The sequence below is a fragment of the Microcaecilia unicolor genome, chromosome 2, assembly GCF_901765095.1.
Source record: "Microcaecilia unicolor chromosome 2, aMicUni1.1, whole genome shotgun sequence".
In the NCBI taxonomy this organism is placed as follows: Eukaryota; Metazoa; Chordata; class Amphibia; order Gymnophiona; family Siphonopidae; genus Microcaecilia; species Microcaecilia unicolor.
The window spans coordinates 420,263,803-420,286,528 of NC_044032.1; the positions used below are offsets into that span (position 1 = coordinate 420,263,803).

Below are 22,726 nucleotides of genomic sequence, written 5' to 3' on the forward strand. Positions count from 1 at the left end.
CCCCACCCGGCCCGTTAGCGAGAGTGGACAGGAACTCCAAAGCTGTAATAACCACTTCTTGGTATTTAATAATGGTCTCACGTTCCTGTCGTACAATGTCTCCATCTCTATTGGAATCTGTACTCCTAAATAACACAGTTGTTGATTCGCCCATTGCAACGGGAGATGGCCCCTCCAAGTATCTCTGACTGCATCATTCAACGGCAAGGCTAGGGACTTTGTCTGGTTCAAAGTGTATCCAGACAGCTTGCCGTACGTATCAATGGCATGCAAGAGGTTCCCTAGGGAGGTCTGGGGGTCACGCAACAGCAACAGGACATCGTCCGCATACGCTAGGACCTTAAGTTCTACCCCCTGTACCAGTATACCCCTAATGTCGCTGCGTGCACGAATTTCGGCTAACAAGGGTTCTAGGGTTAACAGGAAGAGTAATGGGGAAAGGGGGCATCCCTGTCGCGTACCTCTTCCTATCTCGAAAGCTGCTGTTTGAATCCCATTCACCCGCACCGTGGCCCGTGGCTGGGAGTATAATGTTTCTATTGCCTGTAGAGCCCACCCAGTCAGTCCCACCTGTCTCAACGTTTCGAACATAAATGCCCAATCCACTTGGTCAAAGGCGCGCTCAGCGTCCAGGCTCACCACCATCCTACCAACGCCAGGGACCTCCTCCGAAAGCATAGCCATTATTAGCTTCCTAACGTTAAGGTCCGACTGACGTCCCCGCACAAACCCCACCTGATCCTCTTTAATGAGGATTGGCATCAGGGGCGCCAGTCTATCTGCGAGTATACGGGACAACAGCTTGACCTCCACGTTGATGAGGGAAATGGGCCTGTAGGAACCGGGCTGTAATGGGTCCCTATCTTTTTTAGGTATCAAACTGATTGTCGCCAGATTAGCATGCCTCGGGAAGCAACCCTCCTCCACCACGGCGTTAAGATATTCAGTTAGGGGGCTCACTGTCTGTATTTTCAGCAGTTTATAAAACTCTCCCGACAGACCATCCGGCCCCGGCGCCGAGTGTAACTTCAGCGCGCTGACAGCTTTCTGCAATTCTTTAGCCGTTATTGGGCTATCTAGCGGCACCAGACGGTCTGCCGGGATTGTCTCCAGCCTCCGTTCCTGTAGGTACTGCCGCAATTCCTCCCCCAGTCTTCTCCGCCTCCTTGCTCCCCCCATATAATGTGGCAAAGTGGCCTTGAAAGGCTTGTGCTATCTCTTCCATATTATTTGATATCTCTCCTGTGGGTTTTCGTATAGCAGTAATAAAATGAGATTTCCGTGACCCCTTTACCAGTCTGGCCAGCATCCCGCCCGCCTTATCTCCAAATTTATGCAGTTTATATTTCCTGTATATAAGGGATCGGGTTAAACGCTCGTGTAGTAGACTGTTTAAGGCCGTCCTGGTGGACACCAACAGCTCATATGTCGCCTGAGTTGGGGTTCTGGCGTAGTTCTTCCTCGCTGCCCTTAAATTCTTTTCTAGATTTACTATCCCTTGTGATATTTGTTTATTGCGGGCGCTAACATAGGCTATAATGTCGCCTCTGAGGACGGCCTTGGCAGCCAACCAGAACAAGACTTGGGTCTTCCCGATGAATCTGGTTATTCACTAAATAGTCCTCCCATTTTTTCTGCAGGAAGTCCTCAAATTCTTTAGAGAAATACAAGTAAGCTGGGAACCGCCACCCTGACTGTTGCTTAAAGTATGTCGTCGGTTCTACATCTAACCACACCAGCGTGTGGTCCGAGATCTCTTCTGGGCCAATCTGAGCTTCAATAACCCTAGGGAAGAGGTCCTGTGTGGTGAGAATGTAGTCAATTCTAGATTGCGTACGATGTGCCCTGGAGGTGTGTGTATAATCCCTCTCCTCCCCATGTAAGATCCTCCACGGATCTACCAAGCCCAGCTCCCTACAAAAGACCTGCAATAACGAGGTGGTGATGGGATTCTGCCGTGGGAGCTGCTGGCTGGATCTATCCAGTTCTATGTCCATCGTTTGGTTCAGGTCCCCTGCCAATATCAGTGGGAGTGTTGCTTGCCCCTTGTATTTTGCTAAAAGTTGTGCGTAGAAGGCATGTGCTGGAGTGTTAGGGCCGTAAACCGAAGCTAAGTGTAACTCTGTCCCCTGCAAGTTGAGCTTAACCCCCACTAACCTCCCCTCCTCGTCTTTAAACATCATTTGTGCCTGACACATTAATGTCTTATGAACCAAAATGGCGACCCCCCCCCCCCCCTCTTCTACTGGTTGCTGGGGAACAGAAAACTGCCCCACCCAATGGCGTCTCAGTTTCTCGTGTTCCTCCTGGGAAAGCCTGGTCTCTTGGAGGCATGCTATCCCCGCCCCATGTCTCTTTAAAGCCGCCAAAATTTTTGCTCGCTTAATGGGGGAGGTTATGCCGCCTACGTTCCACGAGACAATGCGCACTCTACCTGAAGCAGCGCTTGTTCACAAAGTATCTGCTACGCTGAAAAGTGCTGCCATTACGCTTCCCAGGGCACCCAGCCTTACCCTGAGGGTCTAAGTCCCCAACTGTGCACCACCTCTGGAACTGCTCCCCCCATTTATCTAAAATGTTGGTGTACCATGTGATCTGATCATTCTGGTAATTTGTTACTGTGCTAAATTCAGCTTGTATGCTTACATTCCCCCCTCTCCACTCCCCCCCTCCCTCCCAAACTCCCCCCTACCTCCCAATCCCTTGATCCCTCACAAAAACTGCCCATAAACAATGGGTCTTGGGGGGCTTCTGCGCCTCCCGGTCCTCGACCCTCATAAACACAGCACAAACAACATAAGCCCCTCTGCATTAGGTTCTACATGCATGGATACTTTCCTGCTCAAGCAACCTCCGCATCTTGGAGCATTCAGTTCAGTCATTACTATTTAAGTCCTTCTCCTGAGACTCCAAGCGCTGCATGTACTGTTGTGCTTCTTCTGGGGTTCCCAATGCTCTCCATTGTCCGTTGTCTTTCACTTTCAGCACTGCCGGATAGGCCAACATGAATTGAACTTTCTGCTCGTGTAGTTGTCTACAGAATGGGGTGAACTTTTTCCTCTTTTCCTGGAGCCCTGCTGAGTAATCTTGAAATATTAGTATGGGGTGACCATCAAACTTAGTTTCATTTCTTTTCTGCCGAAATCCCCGTAAGATCTCATCTTTATGGATGTAGTTATGTACTTTCAAGATCACTGTCCTCGGATTGCGTCGGCCATCTTGTTGTCTTCCCACGCGGTGAGCCCTCTCCAGACATAAGGGCCCCGCGTGGTCCGACAGCGCAAACTCTTTCGATAGCCATTTCTCCAGCACTGATGACAAGACTGAAGCTCCCACTGACTCCGGTAAGCCCACAATTCTGAGGTTCGCTCTGCGGGAGTGGTTCTCGAGCTCGTCAAGTTTCTCTTGGTATGCTGCTGTTTTGGCCTCCATCTTTGCCAGCCATTGCACCGCGGGGGCCAATGTGTCTTCTACTGCCGCCACCCGCTTTTCCAGCTCTCCGGTCCTTCTTTTAGTCTCTGCAGTTAGCAGTTCTAGTGCGTTTAACTGTGCGGCGACTTTCTCCCATTTCGGATCTATCGCGGCACTTACAACTTCTGCCAGCTGTTTTAACTGCTCGGCCGTGAACGCCCCGGAGTCGGGTGGCGGCCCTCCCGCCTTCGATGGCTCCTTGTCTTTTTTTGCGTTTTTCGGCGGCATTTGCTTGGAGACGACGCTCATATATTTGTCCATGCAGTTCTTTTCTGTGGCCCGTTGAATTCCGAGCTCACGTCGTGTGTGCAGGGTCGCTAATTATCAAAATTCAGATCGGGGCCCGGGAGAGCGTAAAACCACGTCTGCCTCGCTCTAAAGCATCACGTGACCCCCCCCCCAGTGACCTTTTATATAGCTGTTAAACAGGAAAGGTGATGGAGATCCCCGAGGGACTCTATAATTTGAGCCCCAGGTAAAACCTGTTACCTAAAAACTCACTAAGCCATTTAAGAACTACTCCTGGAGCACCCAGCTCACTCAGCTTTACTAACAAGGAATGATTAACAGTGTCAAAGGCCGTGAAGATATCAAACTGCAAAAGTTATCTGTCATCCTAAACTTCGTTTACTTTTGGCATTGTAGTTAAAGAAATGAGGAAAGTCTGTGTACTGTTAAATCCAAATTAGAATGGATGCAAACAGTTATGAAGATCTAAATAGTTAAGAGACATGAAAGGAATTTGGAAAGCTTTGATGTCTTCTTAGTTGTTAAAGAACTCCAGATCAAGGTAATAAGGGCTAGCAACACTTACGTCTGATTGATACTGATGTAAATGCACACTTTCAATACTATTTTATGTCTTAGGATGCCTTCCTTTGTAGGTGTGTGTGGTAGTACTTGCTTTGGGTGTTGGTGCACATTATTATGTGTCTATGTGTGTTACACTCCCTGGCGTTGGCTTGCTGTGATTTCAATATTAACTACACATATTTGATTGTTGGTATGGCTTTATTTCTTGCCCTGTCTAGTATTAACTTTCAATAGTCTATGCAGAAAGGTGGAGGGTGGGGAGAATGTATACAATTAAGTGACATCACCTGAGTTTGACAGCTTTATCCAGCTTGTCCACGGAGAGTGTGTGTCTTGTATGTTCACAATTTTTTTTCATCTGATCCAATTTATGTATATACTAATTTTTTTTTTTGTTTTGTAATTTTAGGAATGTTTCAAGGGAAGCTGGGCTACCCATAAATTATTACACAAGAAAGCAAGTAAGTAACCGTTGATCCTTTTCTCAAGGATGTTTTTCTTTGTTGCGAGTGTTTTTTTTTTTTAAGGTGAGGTGAACTATACAGAAGGGAGGGCATGAGCAAGAAAAGGAAGAAGAAGAAAAATCCCTTTCTGTAGGAAAAGAGTTAGTAAGCAGAATACAGTTTACAATAAAGGAAATAACCTGCTATTCATAGAGCCTTATTTCAAGGTTTGTTTGGTTTTTTTCGTATTTCTCTTCATCTCAAGTCAACCATAGTTGTGAGTGTAACTTTTGTTGATTATTTAAGGTTGTAATGTCGGGCCTTCATTTTCTTTATTTCTCGTTCATGCTTTGCTCTCCTGCAGCCTCATAGTTATTGTGGCTGGAAGGATTTGGGGGATGGGAGGTCTTGTGTGTTGACCAGTAAACATTATTGCTAAGATGTCATGTCACGGCCGCATCATATCATCTACCCTTCCTTATTGTGCTCAATAAATTTGCCCTGGTATGAGGCAAGTGATCCAAACTCAGGAGCTCTGTTTTGAAACCTAGGGACTGGCTCATTCTTGCTTTTAAGCATCATGGAAAGATGTGAAACGGGCTCCCTTCTTTTCCATAGTGATGGGAAGAACAGAACTCTGCAAATGATGCTTAGTGACCCACCAGTTCATTGAGTTTTTAAAAAATTTCTTGAAACCTTAGCAATTCCTATTTCCAACTGTGGGATGTTCCTAAGTTTAAGAATCAAAATTAAAAGATCTGTTGTTATAGTATAACAATTTTTATAGATGACAAAACAAAAGTAAGTACATTTCAAATTGCAATAATACATTATTCATCTGCGAGGATATATGCCGTACAAACAATAATGCTATCTGTCATCAGCTATTTAACCATTTTTATCCCCACCCCACCCCTGCGTTATAACTTTCCATAACTTTATGTAGACAATATTCAGCTGTAACATATGTGCTAGGCATCCTACCCAGAGGGTACCTTAAAGCCATCTTCTCTGTCATCATTCTCACCCTCTAACAGTAACTAGGCACCCCCTCAACTAACCTCATTCAAGACCATTATGTCCTACTGCTCTATAATATTAAGTGAAAACTGAACAATAGTTCTAACCAAGTATAATACTATCCTCTGACTACTTACCACCACCCCCAAGATATCTTCTAAATGAGATGCTATTGTTCTTTCAGCATCTCTCAGTTAGTAAGTCAGCCATATCGTAGTGTTAATCCCTACCCCCCACCCCCCCCCCCAAAAAAAAAAAAACACACACACACACAGGTCTAGCGTTGGCTTACAAGGAATTGACAATGAGACTATGAGCTTTATGAGGTATAACAGTTATTGGATATAACTGTCCCAAGTTGCCAAAAACATTTGCCTCTTCTTATGGGAGAAGCGAGCATGTTGTTTCTCCATCAACATCAGAGCATGAAATCTATTCCTCCTTTGCCAATAGGATGGTGCCTCGTCGCTAATCCACACTCCCAGTATAATCTTCTTACCCAGCAGCCTTTTCCGTATTAAAAGTTTAGATGAACGACTTGTGTACCCCGAAAGTTTCATGTTTATCTAATAAGAACCCTAATGGTGTCATTTTAATTGGCTTCTCACATATAATTTCCAAGTATTGAACTATTTGCACCCAAAAGTAATTAATGACCCCACATGACCAGAACGCATGGAAAAAGGAGTTGACCTCCTGAGAGCACTTCCTACAGATGGGGGATGCCACTCCTCCTGCTTTAAAGAGTTTCTCCTGTGTAAAGTAGGCCCTATGGATCAATCAAAAATGGCATTCTCGTAGATCTGCATTCACAGACACTGCTGGCCCTCTGCTGGCTAGACCTAATAGGTCCAGAGAGTCTAAGGAAACCTCCAAATCTCTCCCCCGGCGGCTTTGCAACTCCAACCTTGTCAGGTGATGGGAGAAGGGTACCCAGTGCTTTGTGTAAAGATGAGACCGACAGCCCTCCCTCCTGATAAGGTGCAAAAACCCCCACCAGTCTCTCTCTCACCCGGACTTTCGGACTTGTCAGATCCAAACTCCAGATAATGGCTTATCTGCCGATATGCAAACTGGTCTCGAGCCTCTACCACTCCTCTCCATAGAAGCTCTTCCCATCCAAGTCTTTGCTTCCCCTCCGCAAGTAGATGATGCACATATAAGATCCCTTTGGTTGCCCATGTTCGGAAACTTGCATTTTCCCTCCCAGGCACAAATTGTAGATTACCTAACAAGGGCAAGCAATCTGAAGTCTGGGAATCCTCTCCCCCCCCCCCCCCCCCCCCCCAAAGCAACACTAAATACCTCCAGGTCGCCCTCAGCGACCGAAGTAGAATGCTTCCTCTAGGGTTTTTTGGAATTAAGCTTGCTGGGCATTGAACCAAAGAGTAAAAGCCCCATGGATAATACGCTGCCTTTTCATATGCCCTGGGTACATAGGTCATCTCCTCCAGTATCCAGTCCCCCAAGTGACGAAGCAGACAGGCCATATTGTATCTACACATATCTGGAAGCCCTAATCCCCCTTGTCGCCAAGAACCCTGCATGTATTTAAAGGGCATCCTGGGCTTCTTCCCCTGCCAACAAAATCGTCAACATCCAGTGAAGCAACACGAGGTATTGATGTGTTAATCTTATAGGCACCAATTGCAAAATGTAGAGCCATTTAGGGAATAGAATCATCCAGAATAGGTGAATTCTGCCAGACACTGAAACAGGCAGCGCCATCCATTTTGCTAAACATGTTTTTGTATAATCAAGAAGAGCTGAAACCATGCAACATACAGATCCAATTTGGTAACTTTATACTTAGATAAGGGAATGGCCTCGAAGTCCACTTCAAAGGAAATGTACCAGTCCAGTCACGTTTCACCGAAGGAGAAGTAGGCAAAGCCAGTGATTTTTCTAAATTTAACCGAAAACCCGAAAAATCGCTGTATTCAGCAAAGCTATCCGTCAACGCTGCCAAAGATCTGGAAGGATCAACAATATGTACCAATATATCATCGGCAAATGCTGATATTTTAAACACCTGCGCCCCCACTCGCACCCCCTGTATATCTGGGTTACTTAATATTTCATGTACTAGCGGATCAAGAGATAAGACAAATACCAATTGGGACAACGGACACCCTTGCCGCGTTCTCCTGCCTATCGCAAATGACTCGGAAAGCACCCCATTCACCCAAAGTTCCGCTTTGGGAGATTTATAATGTGCCCGGATAGCGTTCAGGAATAGCCCATCAAAGCCATAGACTTCCAAGGTAGCGAATAAGAAGTCCCAAATAACTCTGTCAAACGCCTTCTCGGCATCAAAGCTAACAAGAAGAGATGACGTTTCAGAGTGTTCTGTCCGTTCCATTGAAGCTAATACTTTATGAAGATTGATAGAGATCGTGCGCCACCTCACAAAACCTATTTGGCTTTCATCTACTAAAGGTGGTAAAATCAAGGCCAATCTGTTAGCCAATAGCTTTGTAAACAATTTTGCTTCCACATTTAAAAGAGAGATAGGTCTGTATGAAGACGCCTGCTCTGGGTTCTTCCCTGGCTTAGGGAATACTACTATTGTCGCTGTACACAAAAATCCGCTAATTCTCCCGTCTCAACAAAACAAGTAAACACATCTCGCAGTGTATCTGCTATCTTCGGAGCCAGAATTTTATAGAATTCCGAACAGAACCCATCAGGTCCAAGGGCTTTATAAAGACTCCCTTGTTGAATAACCAAAAGGACCTCATCCGTTGTGATTGGGGCATTAAGAGTACCGCGTGCGCGAGCAGTCAGAGTCGGCAATTGCCTGCCCTTCAGGTAGAGTTTGCTATCTAATTCCTTATCTGCTGGCCTAGTGTAGAGTTGTTGATATGTTTTAAACACTTCAACTATCTCCTTGTTTGTGTGCACCAATGTGCTCCCCCTCTATCTGCTGCAAACCTACTCTCCATTGCACCAGATTTGCTAGAAGTTTACCATGTTTATTACCATGTAGGAAAAGTTTATATTTATAGTAAGACAGGGATTTAACTGTACGGTTATGTAGCAACTGATTAAGTGCATTCTGTGTAGCCAACAACTGGGTTTGCTGTTGTATGGTGGGTTTCCTTCTAAGCCTTTTCCGCTCCTCCCTCACCTGATGCTCTAATTGGAATATCTCCTTATCTCTGGCCTTTTTCTTGAAGCTCGTATAAGCTATTATTGACCCCCTTAATACTGCTTTCGCGGCTTCCCAATGTAACACCGGGGCTTCTCGATGCACCCTATTCGTGGCCTGGTAATCCTCCCACTGTTTAGCTATGTACTCCCGGAAGGTCATATCGATGCTCTGTCTGTGGACCCACCGAAACTAAGCACCATACCATCGCATGGTCAGAAACCTCATAAGGCCCTATACCCGCGTCCTGAACCTTCCCAAATATAGTTTCCGACAAGAGCCAATAGTCTATAATGGATTGGGAGGCATGGGCTCTAGACAAGTGCCTATAGTCTCGTTCTCCCGGGTGAAGTGTCCTCCAAACATCTAACAGATCCAGAGCCAAACAAAGTAATGATATCCCGCTCGGTTGTTTCCTCCCTGCCATTCTAGAACCCAATGAGCTATCAAGGTCCGGGTCACGGACTATGTTGAAATCTCCTCCCATAATGACCGGTACACCTTGCTACTGAGCTATTATGTGGATCAGCAACTCAAAAAAAGTTTTTCATATACATTAGGGGCATAGATATTACACAACAACAATTTTTCTTGTTTATAATAACCAATGTGATAAGATACCTGCCGGAAGCCGCCTTCCAGCTTCTCTGAACTTGCACATCCAGAGTTTTCCGAAAAAGCATCACAACCCCCGCCTTGCGCTCTTTAGCTGGAGCTTCCAGCACATCCTCAACCCACCATTTCTTAAATTTCCCATGCTCTGATGTAGTCAGATGCGTTTCTTGTAAAAAGGCCACTTCCGCCGTTTGACGGTTTAGTATTTGCAGCAGTTTTTGCCTCTTGATGGGGAAGTCACTCCATTGACATTCCAGGACACAAATTTAAGTGGCATCAAGTGCATCCCTTAACGCAGCAAAAACACATGCCCAAGAACTTGTATAAGTGTGGGTAGACCGTCCCAGCCTCCGGTCCCCCCCCCCTCCAAAATAGAGGTTTGTAGTTCACCTCCCTTCCATTGTTGCCTCTGCCAGACAAAAAAAAAACCTGTTACACAAAATTCCAACATCCAACAAGTCAAAACAAAATAAACCCCATTAACCCAACCTCCCCCCCAACCTGGTATTCCAACAGCCCACTTCTAGAGCTGTCTTCGTCCATGCCCTCCCTCCTTGGCATGAACTACTGCAGAAAAGGTCACAGTGAGACTATCCCCCCCTCCCCGTGTCCCCCGCCAGCTCAAACCACAATAATCCCACACCCTTCCAAAATACTTTTCATCCCCTCCTCTCCCTCCCTCTTACGCACTCAACAAAAAAAAAAGGGGGGGGGATTAGCATTATACATGTGCGTACCAGCTAATGCATATGCAGCAGGGAAAAGCAGTATTAAACAGAGTGACCCTCCCCGCTCCATATCCATGCTCAAACACAATCGTGCTTCACACACCCATGCCATCGTGAGTCCATTCCCCACCCAACAATCCAGATCTTTACTGTGCCCTCTGGTCACTTCATCATGGTAAAAAAAAAGGGGAGGGGGGAGGAGGAGGACCAACCAACTTTCAACACTGTGTAGTCTTCTGCGCACATTAAAGGTTCAGGTATGCCTCTGTGGTCTCATCTGATTAACTAAACACATCAACATATGGTCAAGGTTTCAGAGGCTCCTACTCATGTTGGACAAGCGCTCTCATAACCAGGTTTTGCACAGTACAACAGTCCGCCTCCTCCAGCGAACAGTGCGTCCTATCCCCAGCCCCCTCTGTCGTATAGTTAGCTGGGCTTCTTTAAGTCCAAGGAAATAATTTCCGCCCTCACTTCATCTCCACATGTATTACAAAAAAACAAAACATATTCCTCAGCTTGGTGGGAGAGTCCCAGGTATTGTCCTAATATCCTTCATTAAAGTTAGCCTCAAGATTGTCCGCAGCTAATCTGTACCTTAGTAGTTCCAATTACTCATTTGTTGTTCAGGTCTTCAGATGTCACCGGTAGTCTTCTGCTGCCTCTGGGGTATCGAAGAAATGCGGTTTACCATCCATAAATGCTTTCAGGCGGGCTGAGTACAACAGCGCAAACTGAACATGTCTTTTGTGCAGGTCTAAGCACAGTGGTACATAAGCTTTCCTGAGAGCTGACACCTGCATTGAAAACTCTTGGAAACATAGAATTGTATTATTTTCATAAGTCAGGGGACCCCGCGCTGTAATAATCTGTAGCACTTCCATTTTGTGTACATAATTTAGGAGCTTAAATATAACCACTCTAGGTCTAGCCTCCAATTGTCTTCGAGGGCCCAGCCTGTGCGCCCTTTCAGTATGCAAAGGCCCGGCTTCAGAGTGTAGTTGCAGCGTATTAACTAACCACTTTTCTAAAAAACTTCTAAGCTCCACATCGGAGATGGATTCCGGTAGCCCCACTAACCTCAAATTTCCTCTCCTGGATCTATTTTTGATATCATCTAGTTTGCATTCCAGGTCAGACATCTTAGCTTTAAGTGCCTCGTTCGCCATTTCCATTTGCTGCACGTGGTCCTCCAGGTCTGTGACCCGCTGGTTGTTAGCCTAGAACTCCCCGCGGATCGCTTCCATCCACCCATCTAATGAATCCAACTTATCTGTAACATTTTGCAGTGTTTTTATCCAGTGAGGATTCTATAGCGAGCATCACCTCCGTGACTATTTCTGCCACCCAGGTCGAACTCACCGACTCGCCCGTCGCTCTCCGCCATCTTGCCTGCGTCTGACTGTCTCGATCTGTCCGGCAGCTTTCTGTGAGCTTTAGTTGCCATACATAACGCCTGATTTGCACCTCTAAGTCATCTGGTGTTCTCCGCTCGCCACTTAGCCTGAACTTTAGATCAAATAGCTGCTGGGAAATAGGGCAGGGAACGCGAATAGAGGTCAGGAGCTCGTCTCACACATGACCGCTTACCACCGTGACATCACGTGACCTCTCAAGATCTGTTAAAAAAAAAAAAAATAAAACATTTAGAGAAGTCTGCTTCTTTTATAGTTTTAGCATTTGGTGGGGTCTTTTTTTTTTTTTTTTTTTTTTTAAAGTAAATCTCTTGATTAGATGAGGTTGGTCTTGCCCATAATTGATATGCTTGGATTATTCATCCAGATGTGTGCAAAATGTTGACTTTATAATTTTTATTCTATTAATAGAAGATGAGAAGGCAAAACGAGAGGTGTCATCGCCTTGGTCTATGGATGGTGAAATTAACACGGATCCATGGCCGGGCTATCGATACACTGGCAAGCTCCGGCCATATTATCCACTGGTAAGTAGTGTGTATTGTCAAAGATGTTTACAAGACGCCACTTAGCAGTGGAAGGGGAGAGATTCTGAACACTTCATCACCCTTTTAAATGCAATTCAGTTATGTAATATCATAATTGTTTCCCACGTAATCTGGCATGTGCGTTGGCAAATTTAGCACAACTAATGCTGAATGCATATAGCTGAAATATTACGGCTAGCTGTAGTATAGTCCTATACTTCTGTAGAAATCCGAAGGAACATCAGAGCAGCGGCTATCCGATGATACCATCAGTAAGGTAGATGCCTCTGCCAAAAAATGAAGAACAAAAATTATTTTGCAGGCACCTTTCATCTGAATTGCAGTGCTTCCAGCACCTCCTATTAAGTTCATGCAACAGTACCAAATTTTCACAAATTTAAGGTCAAATGTGATATCCCGCTTGATGCAACCCCTCACTTTGGGATACTATGTGAAGTGAGATGTCAAATTTGACATTAAAATAAAACTGCTTTGTTTATTTAAAAGCTTGTTGAGGGGAGAAATGCGGAAATGGAAAAAGGGAGGGGGAGAAAATGGTTAGTGAAATGATTATTCTCTGTACAGTCAGTGGAGGGGGGAGTAAATAGGGTAGGATCTCTTTGCTGGGGGAATGCAGCTGGGAAGTGGAAGGAGATGGAATTTGATATATCACCTTTTTGTGGTTACAATCAAAGCAGTTTATATGTTCTATTCAGATACTTATTTTGTATCTGAGGCAGTGGAGGGTTATGACTTACCCAGATTCACCAGGAGCTGCAGTGAAGATTGAACCCAGTTCCCCTGATTCTCAGGCCATTGCAGTAATCATTAGGTGCTGTGGTTAGCTGTGCAAAGGGTCTTCTTGTGAAACATGTGATTTTTACTTTTTTTTGGTTTTATGTTTAATTATGTTTATTAGAAACAGATACAGCACACACATATAGAAATACACAAACGACCAACCTAGTTTTCAAAAACTCCTCCCCCCCCACCCCCCATAACACCAGATGAGTAAAATACAGCATGGGGATGTCTCTACCAACTTGCAATGCAAAAGTCAGATATTAAGCAGGTGACGTTGCGCCAAATGTAATAAATTCCAAAAAGGTTCCCAAATGGAGCAAAATACTTTCCGTTTCTTAAGAGTCTAGTGATTCCACTGACTGGCGCTCCAACATGAGTAAAAATGTCATATAAGAACGCCGGTGTGGTAGTGTTGGAGATTCTTCAGACAACCAGTAAGTACAGTATTGTCTTCTTTACCCATCAGAACAGCTCTCTGTGAAAAAAAAAAAAAAAAAAATCCTTTATAGCCTTTTGGGGGCCACAGATATATTGAGGAAATGTTTGAACAAAAGAAGTAGGTTATCCAAACAAGTGCAATTCCATGATCTGGAGATCAGAGTAAACATTAGGTTCCAAATCTGTGCCAGAACATGTGTCCCAGTGAGGCTTCCCTTGGAGAGCATTTTGGACAACAAGATGAACTGGAAATTCCCGCTGTGTGAGCTCTATTTGGAGCAATACAGAGTCTCCAAAACACTTTATAATTGGTTTCCCATGGCGACATATTCTGCATCCACATCTCAAAAGTACTGATGCATTTCTCCAGCTGAGGTCCTGTCAGGGGAATGCCCAAGTCCGCTGCCCGTTGGGCTGCTAGTTTGTTATAGTCCATGGCAGCAATACGGGTTTTTATGTTTCAACAGTTTTTATTTGATGACAAAACAAGATATACAAATCAATCAATACACTGATTGCAGTACAGTAATACAGCACATAAGATAGTAACACCACAAATATAGAACACTGCTTACAGTTATCAAACTTTTAACATTTTTTATCCCTCTCCTTCCTATTTTGAGTGTTTCCCTCCACATGAAATTTTACCACACTCAATACATATAAGTAGCTTTTCTCCTGTATGGAGTCTCTGATGTATGGTCAGTGTTTCCTTCTCAGGAAAGCTTTTACCACACTCACTTACATGTACAAAGCTTCTCATTTGTATGGATTTTCTGGTGTCTGATCAGTGTTTCCTTTTTATGTGTCAACAGTTTTGATTGATGAGTCAACTGTGACAATAGAACCTTTAAATTGAACTGAACTCGCACACGATAACCTGCCCTAGTCATGTATGAAAAACGTTCACTTGTGCCATCAATAGTTTGATATTATATCCCTCCCTCCCCCCCAATCAACACCTCTATGCCCACCAAACTGCACCCCCACCAAACTTTGTGTTCCTACCCCCCCCACCCCCCCTCCACAGAAAAGAAACAGAGTGTCCAACAAAGGAGTATTAGGAACAATACCAAGAAGACAGACATACATTTATTTATTTTTTTTTTTAAATATTTTTGTTACATTTGTACCCCGTGCTTTCCCACTCATGGCAGGCTCAATGCGGCTTACATGGGGCAATGGAGGGTTAAGTGACTTGCCCAGAGTCACAAGGAGTGCCTGAAGTGGGAATTGAACTCAGTTCCTCAGTTCCCCAGGACCAAAGTCCACCACCCTAACCACTAGGCCACTCCTCCGCTCCATATTCACCAAATTCACATTGGGAAAACCCCTTCCCTCCCCCCCCGCCCATCCCTCCGAGGAGATATCCAAACCCCCACTCTATACCGAAAATGGATGACCTACTCTAACCGCATTACCGGTTTTTAAATAGGCATGATGAAATCGCAAGGGTACTGCATGATGAGAGTCCAAGCTTTGAACTTCCACTAGAGCATTTTGCACATTCAGTCCCAGTGCTGTGTGAGGTAAGGAACTTGTGTAGTGGTGAATTTGTAAGTAGGCAAAAGGATCTTTTGGTAAGTCAAATTACTACTACTACTACTATTTAGCATTTCTATAGCGCTACAAGGCATACGCAGCGCTGCACAAACATAGAAGAAAGACAGTCCCTGCTCAAAGAGCTTACAATCTAATAGACAAAAAATAAATAAAGTAAGCAAATCAAATCAATTAATGTGAACGGGAAGGAAGAGAGGAGGGTAGGTGGAGGCGAGTGGTTACAAGTGGTTACAAGTCAAAAGCAATGTTAAAGAGGTGGGCTTTCAGTCTAGATTTAAAGGTGGCCAAGGATGGGGCAAGACGTAGGGGCTCAGGAAGTTTATTCCAGGCGTAGGGTGCAGCGAGACAGAAGGCGCGAAGTCTGGAGTTGGCAGTAGTGGAGAAGGGAACAGATAAGAAGGATTTATCCATGGAGCGGAGTGCACGGGAAGGGGTATAGGGAAGGACGAGTGTGGAGAGATACTGGGGAGCAGCAGAGTGAATACATTTATAGGTTAGTAGAAGAAGTTTGAACAGGATGCGAACACGGATAGGGAGCCAGTGAAGGGTCTTGAGGAGAGGGGTAGTATGAGTAAAGCGACCCTGGCGGAAGATGAGACGGGCAGCAGAGTTTTGAACCAACTGGAGAGGGGAGAGGTGACTAAGTGGGAGGCCAGCAAGAAGCAGATTGCAGTAGTCTAAACGAGAGGTGACAAGGGTGTGGATGAGGGTTTTGGTAGAGTGCTCGGAAAGAAAGGGGCGGATTTTACGGATGTTGTAAAGAAAGAAACGACAGGTCTTGGCGGTCTGCATAAGGTTTCCAACAAGGACAGAGCACCATCATTAAGTGCATGGAATAAGTAAATGATCCCTCTAGAAGGCCAGATCTGAAAGGAATCGGAAGTGGACCCAGGTGAAAAATGACCATTTCCCTGACTAGGGAGAAATGGAGTAATCTCTGCAGGAATGTTGACTAATGTGCAGAGCCATTTCCAGGTGTGGCGAGGTGCCTTAGAGATCAAAGCAGTTGGAAGATGTCCATTCAAGTCCACTAGTGGGGCATGCATGACAAAACTAAAGTGATTGGGGGGGGGGGGGGAAGAGTCTTCTCAACCTCTGTGAAAGAAAGGTGTAGTACGGAATCAGTTGTTGATGTGGCACATTGAGCAAGCATGTGCAAACAATTGAATATTTAATAGACCAAGTCCACCCTTAGACTTGGGAAGAGTGACTTTGGTATAAGACAAATAAGGTTTTTTTGTCCTGCCACAGAAAACTATTTACCAACTTTAAAAAGTGCTTATGAGTGACTGAAAGATGTAGAGCCACTGTGGCAGGACAATATATATTATATAGAAACTCTTCCCATTAGAAATATGTCTTCCACACCTGAAGCCTCTGAGCTGTGGAGGACACTAAGGGGGACATATTAAGGGAGTATAGTTCTGTCAGGTCTCTAGGTAGTCTAATCCCTAAGTATTTGATACTGGTATCCTCCCAGAGAAAGGGAAAGGGGCCCACCCAGTTCCGCTTGTTAAGGACAAAACCTGAATAGTAACTAAATTCTTCCACAGCATGTAGTAAGGATTGTAGTGAGGGCAAATGCCTACACCTTTACAGTGGAAGAACCCAAGTCCCACCCCATGAATGTGTGGTTCTCTCCAAATGATAGGCAATAATGGTTCCAAGTAGAACAAAAAGAGGAGAGGGGACACATTCCATGATACAATCCTTGTGGAGCATATATGAATAGAAAGGAGTCATTGCAGAATAAGTGTGCATCACCAGTGAAGTGTACTGTCAGCTCCAGGTGCCCAGCCACACCCAGAGCATGGAGAGAATATCCCAGCCTATACACCATGTGTCGAGCACTTAAGAGAAACCGGTCATCCCATATGGACAAGAGAGGGACCTTCAAAGTTTCTTGACAGAGACATACCACCTTACTCGTAAATGAACAAACCTTCCATCCCCCCAAACCCCACAGATGAGTTCCAAAAAGCACCAAACAATGTAAGCATAACCTTCGCCACCTCTCATTTTGTAAGCCTTGCGTGACACCCTCTACGCTATGAAGAGAGTCAAACCATCATGTTCGTGATGCTGAGGTTCCCCCCACCCCCCACACCCTTACTACAGATATTAGATAAATGGATGCAAAATGTACACTCTTGATGGGATCTGAATCAATGTGGAAAGTTGTAATAAAAGGTTATTACGTGTAGCATGGTCCATCACAGTCTATGAAACCACCCTTAAGGTAGTCAAATTATGAAATGTGCCATCTTAGGTCCATAGAATTTAAACACAGATGAAGAGAGAAAAAATGTTAAATTTCACTCTGGATCAGGGTTGTTAAGCCACACAGCTACATTGTCTGGAGAACCATTCTTTGCAAAATCAGTCTTCCGTACCCTAGTTAATTCCCTAGTCCTAACAAAATTTGATTACTGCAACTCTGTTTACGCAGGACTTAAAGGGGATCTCCTAAAAAAAACCCAAAAAACTACAAACCACTTAAAACACTGCTGCATTGTCTCCTATTCAGACTACCACACTTCACCAAAGCAACCTCTCTTCTCTACGATTTGCATTGGCTGCCAATAAAATATAGACTTATCATTCAAGCTATGTACCTTTGTTCACAAAATTTTGTGTGGTTCGGCCCAAGTATACAAGAACAACTTCTTTGAATTACCCTCACCTAATGCCTCTAAACCATCTAGAGAATATCTTATCCAACAAGCAGCACTCTCGCTCAGTGTGTATATAGTTTGAGGTTAATTGCTATTGCAACTTGCATTGCGAGTTCCAGTTATTGAGTTTGATCTTCAGGGCAGTAAATAGGGAGGTTCCTCTTCCTCTTGCAACTGCACAGTGTATGTTTCTCCCTGGTCTTTGAGGTCTGCTGGGAAATTACTGGTAACGGTGTCTTCTTATAAACAAGTTACTTTGGAGGACATTGGATCAAAACCTTTTTACACTGAAGATGCTCGTATATGATAGGCTTCCAAGTGTCCTCCTGAGTGACTGGATGACATTCTTCCCTTTTCATCTATTCTTTCCCACTTTTGTGCTTATTCTCTCACCCTTTCCTATCATTGATTTAGTTCTTTTCCTTTTCTCCTTCTCATAATTTTTTTTTTTGAAATTATATTTATTGAAATTTTTGAATAACAATATATAACACTTGTCATGGCATAATCATATGACACATATATATAACTTCCATAACCAATAACAGGAAAATGAACAAATTCCCTCCTCCCTCCCTACCCCTCTATCTCCTTCTCATAATTTTGACTTTGTAGACTGCTCAGTGCGCGGTCAAGACTAAATAAAACTTAAAACTAGGTATGATAAATTATTTTCTCCTCTGTAAATGACTCATGCCATATCTTTTTTAATGCAGGTTTTTAATTAATTGGCGAAAGATACTATAAATTTTACCTTGCTGGATTCTGTGCTTTGTGTACATCAGTGGGTATTGATTTTGGTTTTTATTGTGAATGGTTTTATATTGTAAACCACCTAGGACCTTGGATAGTTCAGTCTAGAAACTGTGTGATAAATAAATACTACTGTTCTTGGTGAGTCTGGTAACTAGGGATTCCTACATGTGAGAATAGCATGGCCTGCTTGTTCTCGGAAAAAGCAAAGATACTTACCCGTAGCAGGTATTCTCCAAGGATAGCAGTTAATTCTCACACACCGTCCCACCTCCTCTTGGAGTTGTCTTCTATAGCTATTGTACTGTACTGGTGGTCACACGCTCTCATGGGTGGGAAGGCATTTGTGTATGCGCAATGGGGACGCTGTTGCATGCTTTTAAAGCTGTAGTATATTGTAAAAGTGTTCCACATGGATGACATCACCCACATCTGGTGAGAATTAATGGCCTGCTGTCCTCTGAGAATACCTGCTACAGGTATCTTTGCTATCTTCAGGTGGCCCGTTTTCAGACACACGCACACCCGTTTGGACTATATGGAACTACCCTTCATGTTCTATCACTGATTAGAGAGAGTCTATGGTGCCGCATTTGATTTATCAATCTATTCTGGCCATATTGATATAATGGCTGTAAGGGGTAACTCCCCCACCCCTGACATAGAATTGTCGGAAGAGTTGACTGAACACACCCGAAAATAATGTTTTCTATCTCAAACCACAAATAAGTTAGCTATACAAATAAGATAGCTATAGATACCATTCCAAAAAGATCACTGACAGTGGGTATGCAGTCTGAAGACTGAGTGCTAAGAAAGTAATTTCATCGCGATCAATTGCGCGATTAAAACATTTTAATTGCACAACTGGAGGTATTTATTTATTTATTTATTTCCCACTGCAGCTCTGTGTGACTCCGGACAAGTCACTTAACTCTCCGTTTCCCCAGGTACAAAATAAGTAATAATAATAAAACACTTATATTCTGCATTCTCCCAAAATGTGTTCAGTGTGGATTACAATCAAAAACAAGGTCAGTCACCCAGGAAGTTACAACAACCTGTTATAGCCATAAACTCAGAGAGTTATCAGTTACGCATAACTTATCATTTCTTATGCAGATCATACTTTAAAAATAATGTTTTTCTAAAAACAATATAATTTAGTTCTGATGTATAGATAAGGAATTCCATATTTTTTCTGCCAAATATTAAAAAAAAAAATAAAAAGAAGCATAGATTGAATAGTTTCATTCCTCTTGGACTTGGGAAAATCAGCCTCCAATAGATTTCTAACAGATCATTTTAATGCTTGATCAGTAACATGAATTGAATCTATTGCATAGAAAGGGGCCATTCTGTGAATGATTTTAAGTATTAGGCAACACAGTTTGAATGTGCTTCTTGCCTCAATAGTTAGCCAGTGTGATTCAGCATAATACGCTGACACCCTATCAAATCTGCTAAGACGATAGATCAAATGAGTGGCTGTATTCTAAACTGTTAGCAATTTTTTTGAATTGTTTTTGAGCAGTCCGCATAAGTAATATTCCAGTAATCCAGCTTTGACACTAGAGCTTGAACTAGCAATTTAAACTTATTCTGATTTATATATTTCTGAATCCTTCTAAGCTTCCATAATGTCCAAAAACATTTTTTTTACAAATAAATTCAGTTGTAACTCAAAAGCGATCCACATTCAAGTTTATATACTGTGTTGTCAATTTCAATGGAATTCAGCTGTTCTAAGTGCCTTCTAGCTCCTACCAATAGAAATTTTGTTTTATCTTTTAGTTTTAATCGATTAATGGACATGCAGGTCTTAATTAAGGAGCTAAATGCTAATTCTGAGTTTAGCATCATCAGTGCTAGAAAGTATTGGAATCACTGCATCTTTTCTAGGAAAAAAAGGTGCCGGTACTCAAATGCTAGGCCACCCTTCAAGGGTGGGGTGATCACTGAGGGATCCACCCCACAATAGCGAGGCCCCCTGCAACCAGTCACAGAACCTATGACAAGGCAGAATTGGTGTGTAGAGCCTGAGCTCTTTCATTAAATCTTGAGGTCCTTGGGTCAATTTTAGCAGACAGTGGAAAAGGTGCCGGTACTCAGTACCCCCAAGTACCCCCACAAAAAAAGCCCTGATTGGAATTAAAATAGAAATGCCATCTGTGTATATAAAAGCTGTATATCTTGCTTCTATCTTAGTACCCAATGAAAACATCAAAACATTTAACAAAATGGGGGATAAGGGGGAGCCCTATGGTACACCACACATAGCCAACCATTTTTCAGAAAGCTGACCATTCATTTTGACCCTTTAAGATCTGTTCTTGAGAAATCCATCAAACCATCACAACACATTACCCGATATTCTAATCGAGTCTAAAATATGTAATACTTCATGATCTATCTGTCTTGCCCATGCAGAAATAGGAAGTAATCTCGGAGGAGGCAGGACAGCCAGAGGGAAAAATTCAGACCATATCACAGCCGTCTGGAGACGATCAAAGCTTAATTGCTAGCTTACGGCTAAGACTGTCGTGATGTACCATGCTGTAAAGCAGGGGTTCTGAACCCAGTCTTCGAGTCACACCTCGCCAGTCAGACTTTCAGGATACTCATAATGAATATACATGAGATAAATTAGCATTCCTTCCATTGTATTCAAAATTCTCTCATGCATATTCATTCGTGCTCTAAAGTGATGCCTCAAAAGACAGTTTTCAAAGGGAATATGGATTAGGATCATCCATAACCTGAATACTGAGCCTGAACAACTCAGAAAATCCTGTACACAATAGGGAGAGTTTGAATTGATGGCTTTATTTAAGTGTGTGTGGATGTCTTGCAGCTTTTGTTGTTGTTGTTTTAAAGGAAAACTATCCAGGTACTTTCCATCTGAAATTTTTCCTACCATGAGGCATGTGTGGTACAAGATGCCCAGTACTTTGCCACTGCAATTTGTGTGGTGACAGATTGGGTAAAACAGCACACACATTTAAAAATGTTATTGGGTTCACAACCTAAACACGCCTCCAGACATGCTCCTTTTTCACCTGGCTATAAGTATGCTTGTTGTGAAAGCTCAAAGCGATTATACCTCTGGGTTAAAACAAAACAAAACTGTTTTTTAGGGGGATACTAAAGTCAGATACATAAAGCTCAGGCATACAGCCCGGCAGAGGAAGTCCATTTTCAGCTAGGCCCATTTGTTCTTGTAAATCAGCTCTGAAAATTGTCCTCTGTATGTTCCCAACAATCCTTTTTCTTGGAGAAATTGTACTACATGACCACAAATCAATCAAAAGAATGTGCCCCCTCTTAGTGCTTCTTTCACTTTTACTCTTTCTCTATGGTAGTGCACATTTTCTCTAATCATTTTTTATAAATTAGAGTCATAATTTATTTTTATTTATTTAGATTTTGCTCACACCTTTTTCAGTAGTAGCTCAAGGTGAGTTACATTGAGGTACATTGGATATTTCTCTGTCCCAGGAGGGCTCACAGTCTGTTTGTACCTGAGGCAATGGAGGGTTAAGTGACTTGGAAATTGTAGTGATAATTGTATGTATGTCGTCATCAAGACTACTCTCTTTTTTTTAAATTATTATTTCTGAACAAAGAATTCAAACTCTTTGTTTACGTTTGCTTTCATTTATTTTAGGTCCTCCAGTTAAAATCTAACATTGTTCGTTTTTGCTTCTTGTAGATGCCAATGAGGCCAGTACCTAGTTACATTCACAGACCGGACTATGCAGATCATCCTCTAGGTATGCTATGTTCTGCTTGCCTTGTCTGCTGGTGCAGAAACAATGTTCAAAGATACTGTCGGCTTTGCCGCTCTCTATATGGAGTGGGGGGGGGGGGGCACTTTCTTAGTAATGTATGGCTAGTCTAGTTCTCCCGAAGGCTCCATGGTAGAACATTTTGCTGCTATTTGGGAAGTCTGGGAGTTTTAAATTGGGTTTTAAAATTACTTTTACTGAGCTTTTTATAACAGTAAATGTACAAAAACACAAAAAATAAAACACAAGTTTGTTGCTTCTGCATGTTCTAATTTCCCGAGGATACTGTGAGTCTCTAGAGGTATCCCAACCTTTTATACGGTGGCAACACAATTGCTGAGGCTTGGGCTACACACGGGGCTTAATATGCACACAAAAAAGGAAGTGGAAGCTTGGAGGGGCAAAAGCAGGAGTAACAGGTGATAAGATGCTGTATCAGGCAGTAAAGTGCTGTGCTCTGCTGAACCCTCAGCCCTCCTCCTCCTCCTCCTCTTCTCTGCAGGCTGCATAACACTCCTGCTG

General features: G+C 43.4%; 1 protein-coding gene across 2 annotated transcripts in view; it reads left to right on the forward strand.

The window, feature by feature from the left end:
- The window catches only part of METAP1 (methionyl aminopeptidase 1), a 148,659-nt gene that overhangs the window by 73,797 nt on the left and 52,136 nt on the right, over positions 1–22,726 (forward strand). For both annotated transcript variants that reach the window (XM_030190721.1, XM_030190719.1), the window contains exons 2-4: positions 4,694–4,745; positions 12,068–12,183; positions 22,129–22,189. In XM_030190721.1, coding sequence (XP_030046581.1) covers positions 12,109–12,183; positions 22,129–22,189 — 136 coding nt within the window. In that variant the 5' untranslated portion in view covers positions 4,694–4,745; positions 12,068–12,108. The remainder of the gene's footprint in view (positions 1–4,693; positions 4,746–12,067; positions 12,184–22,128; positions 22,190–22,726) is intronic.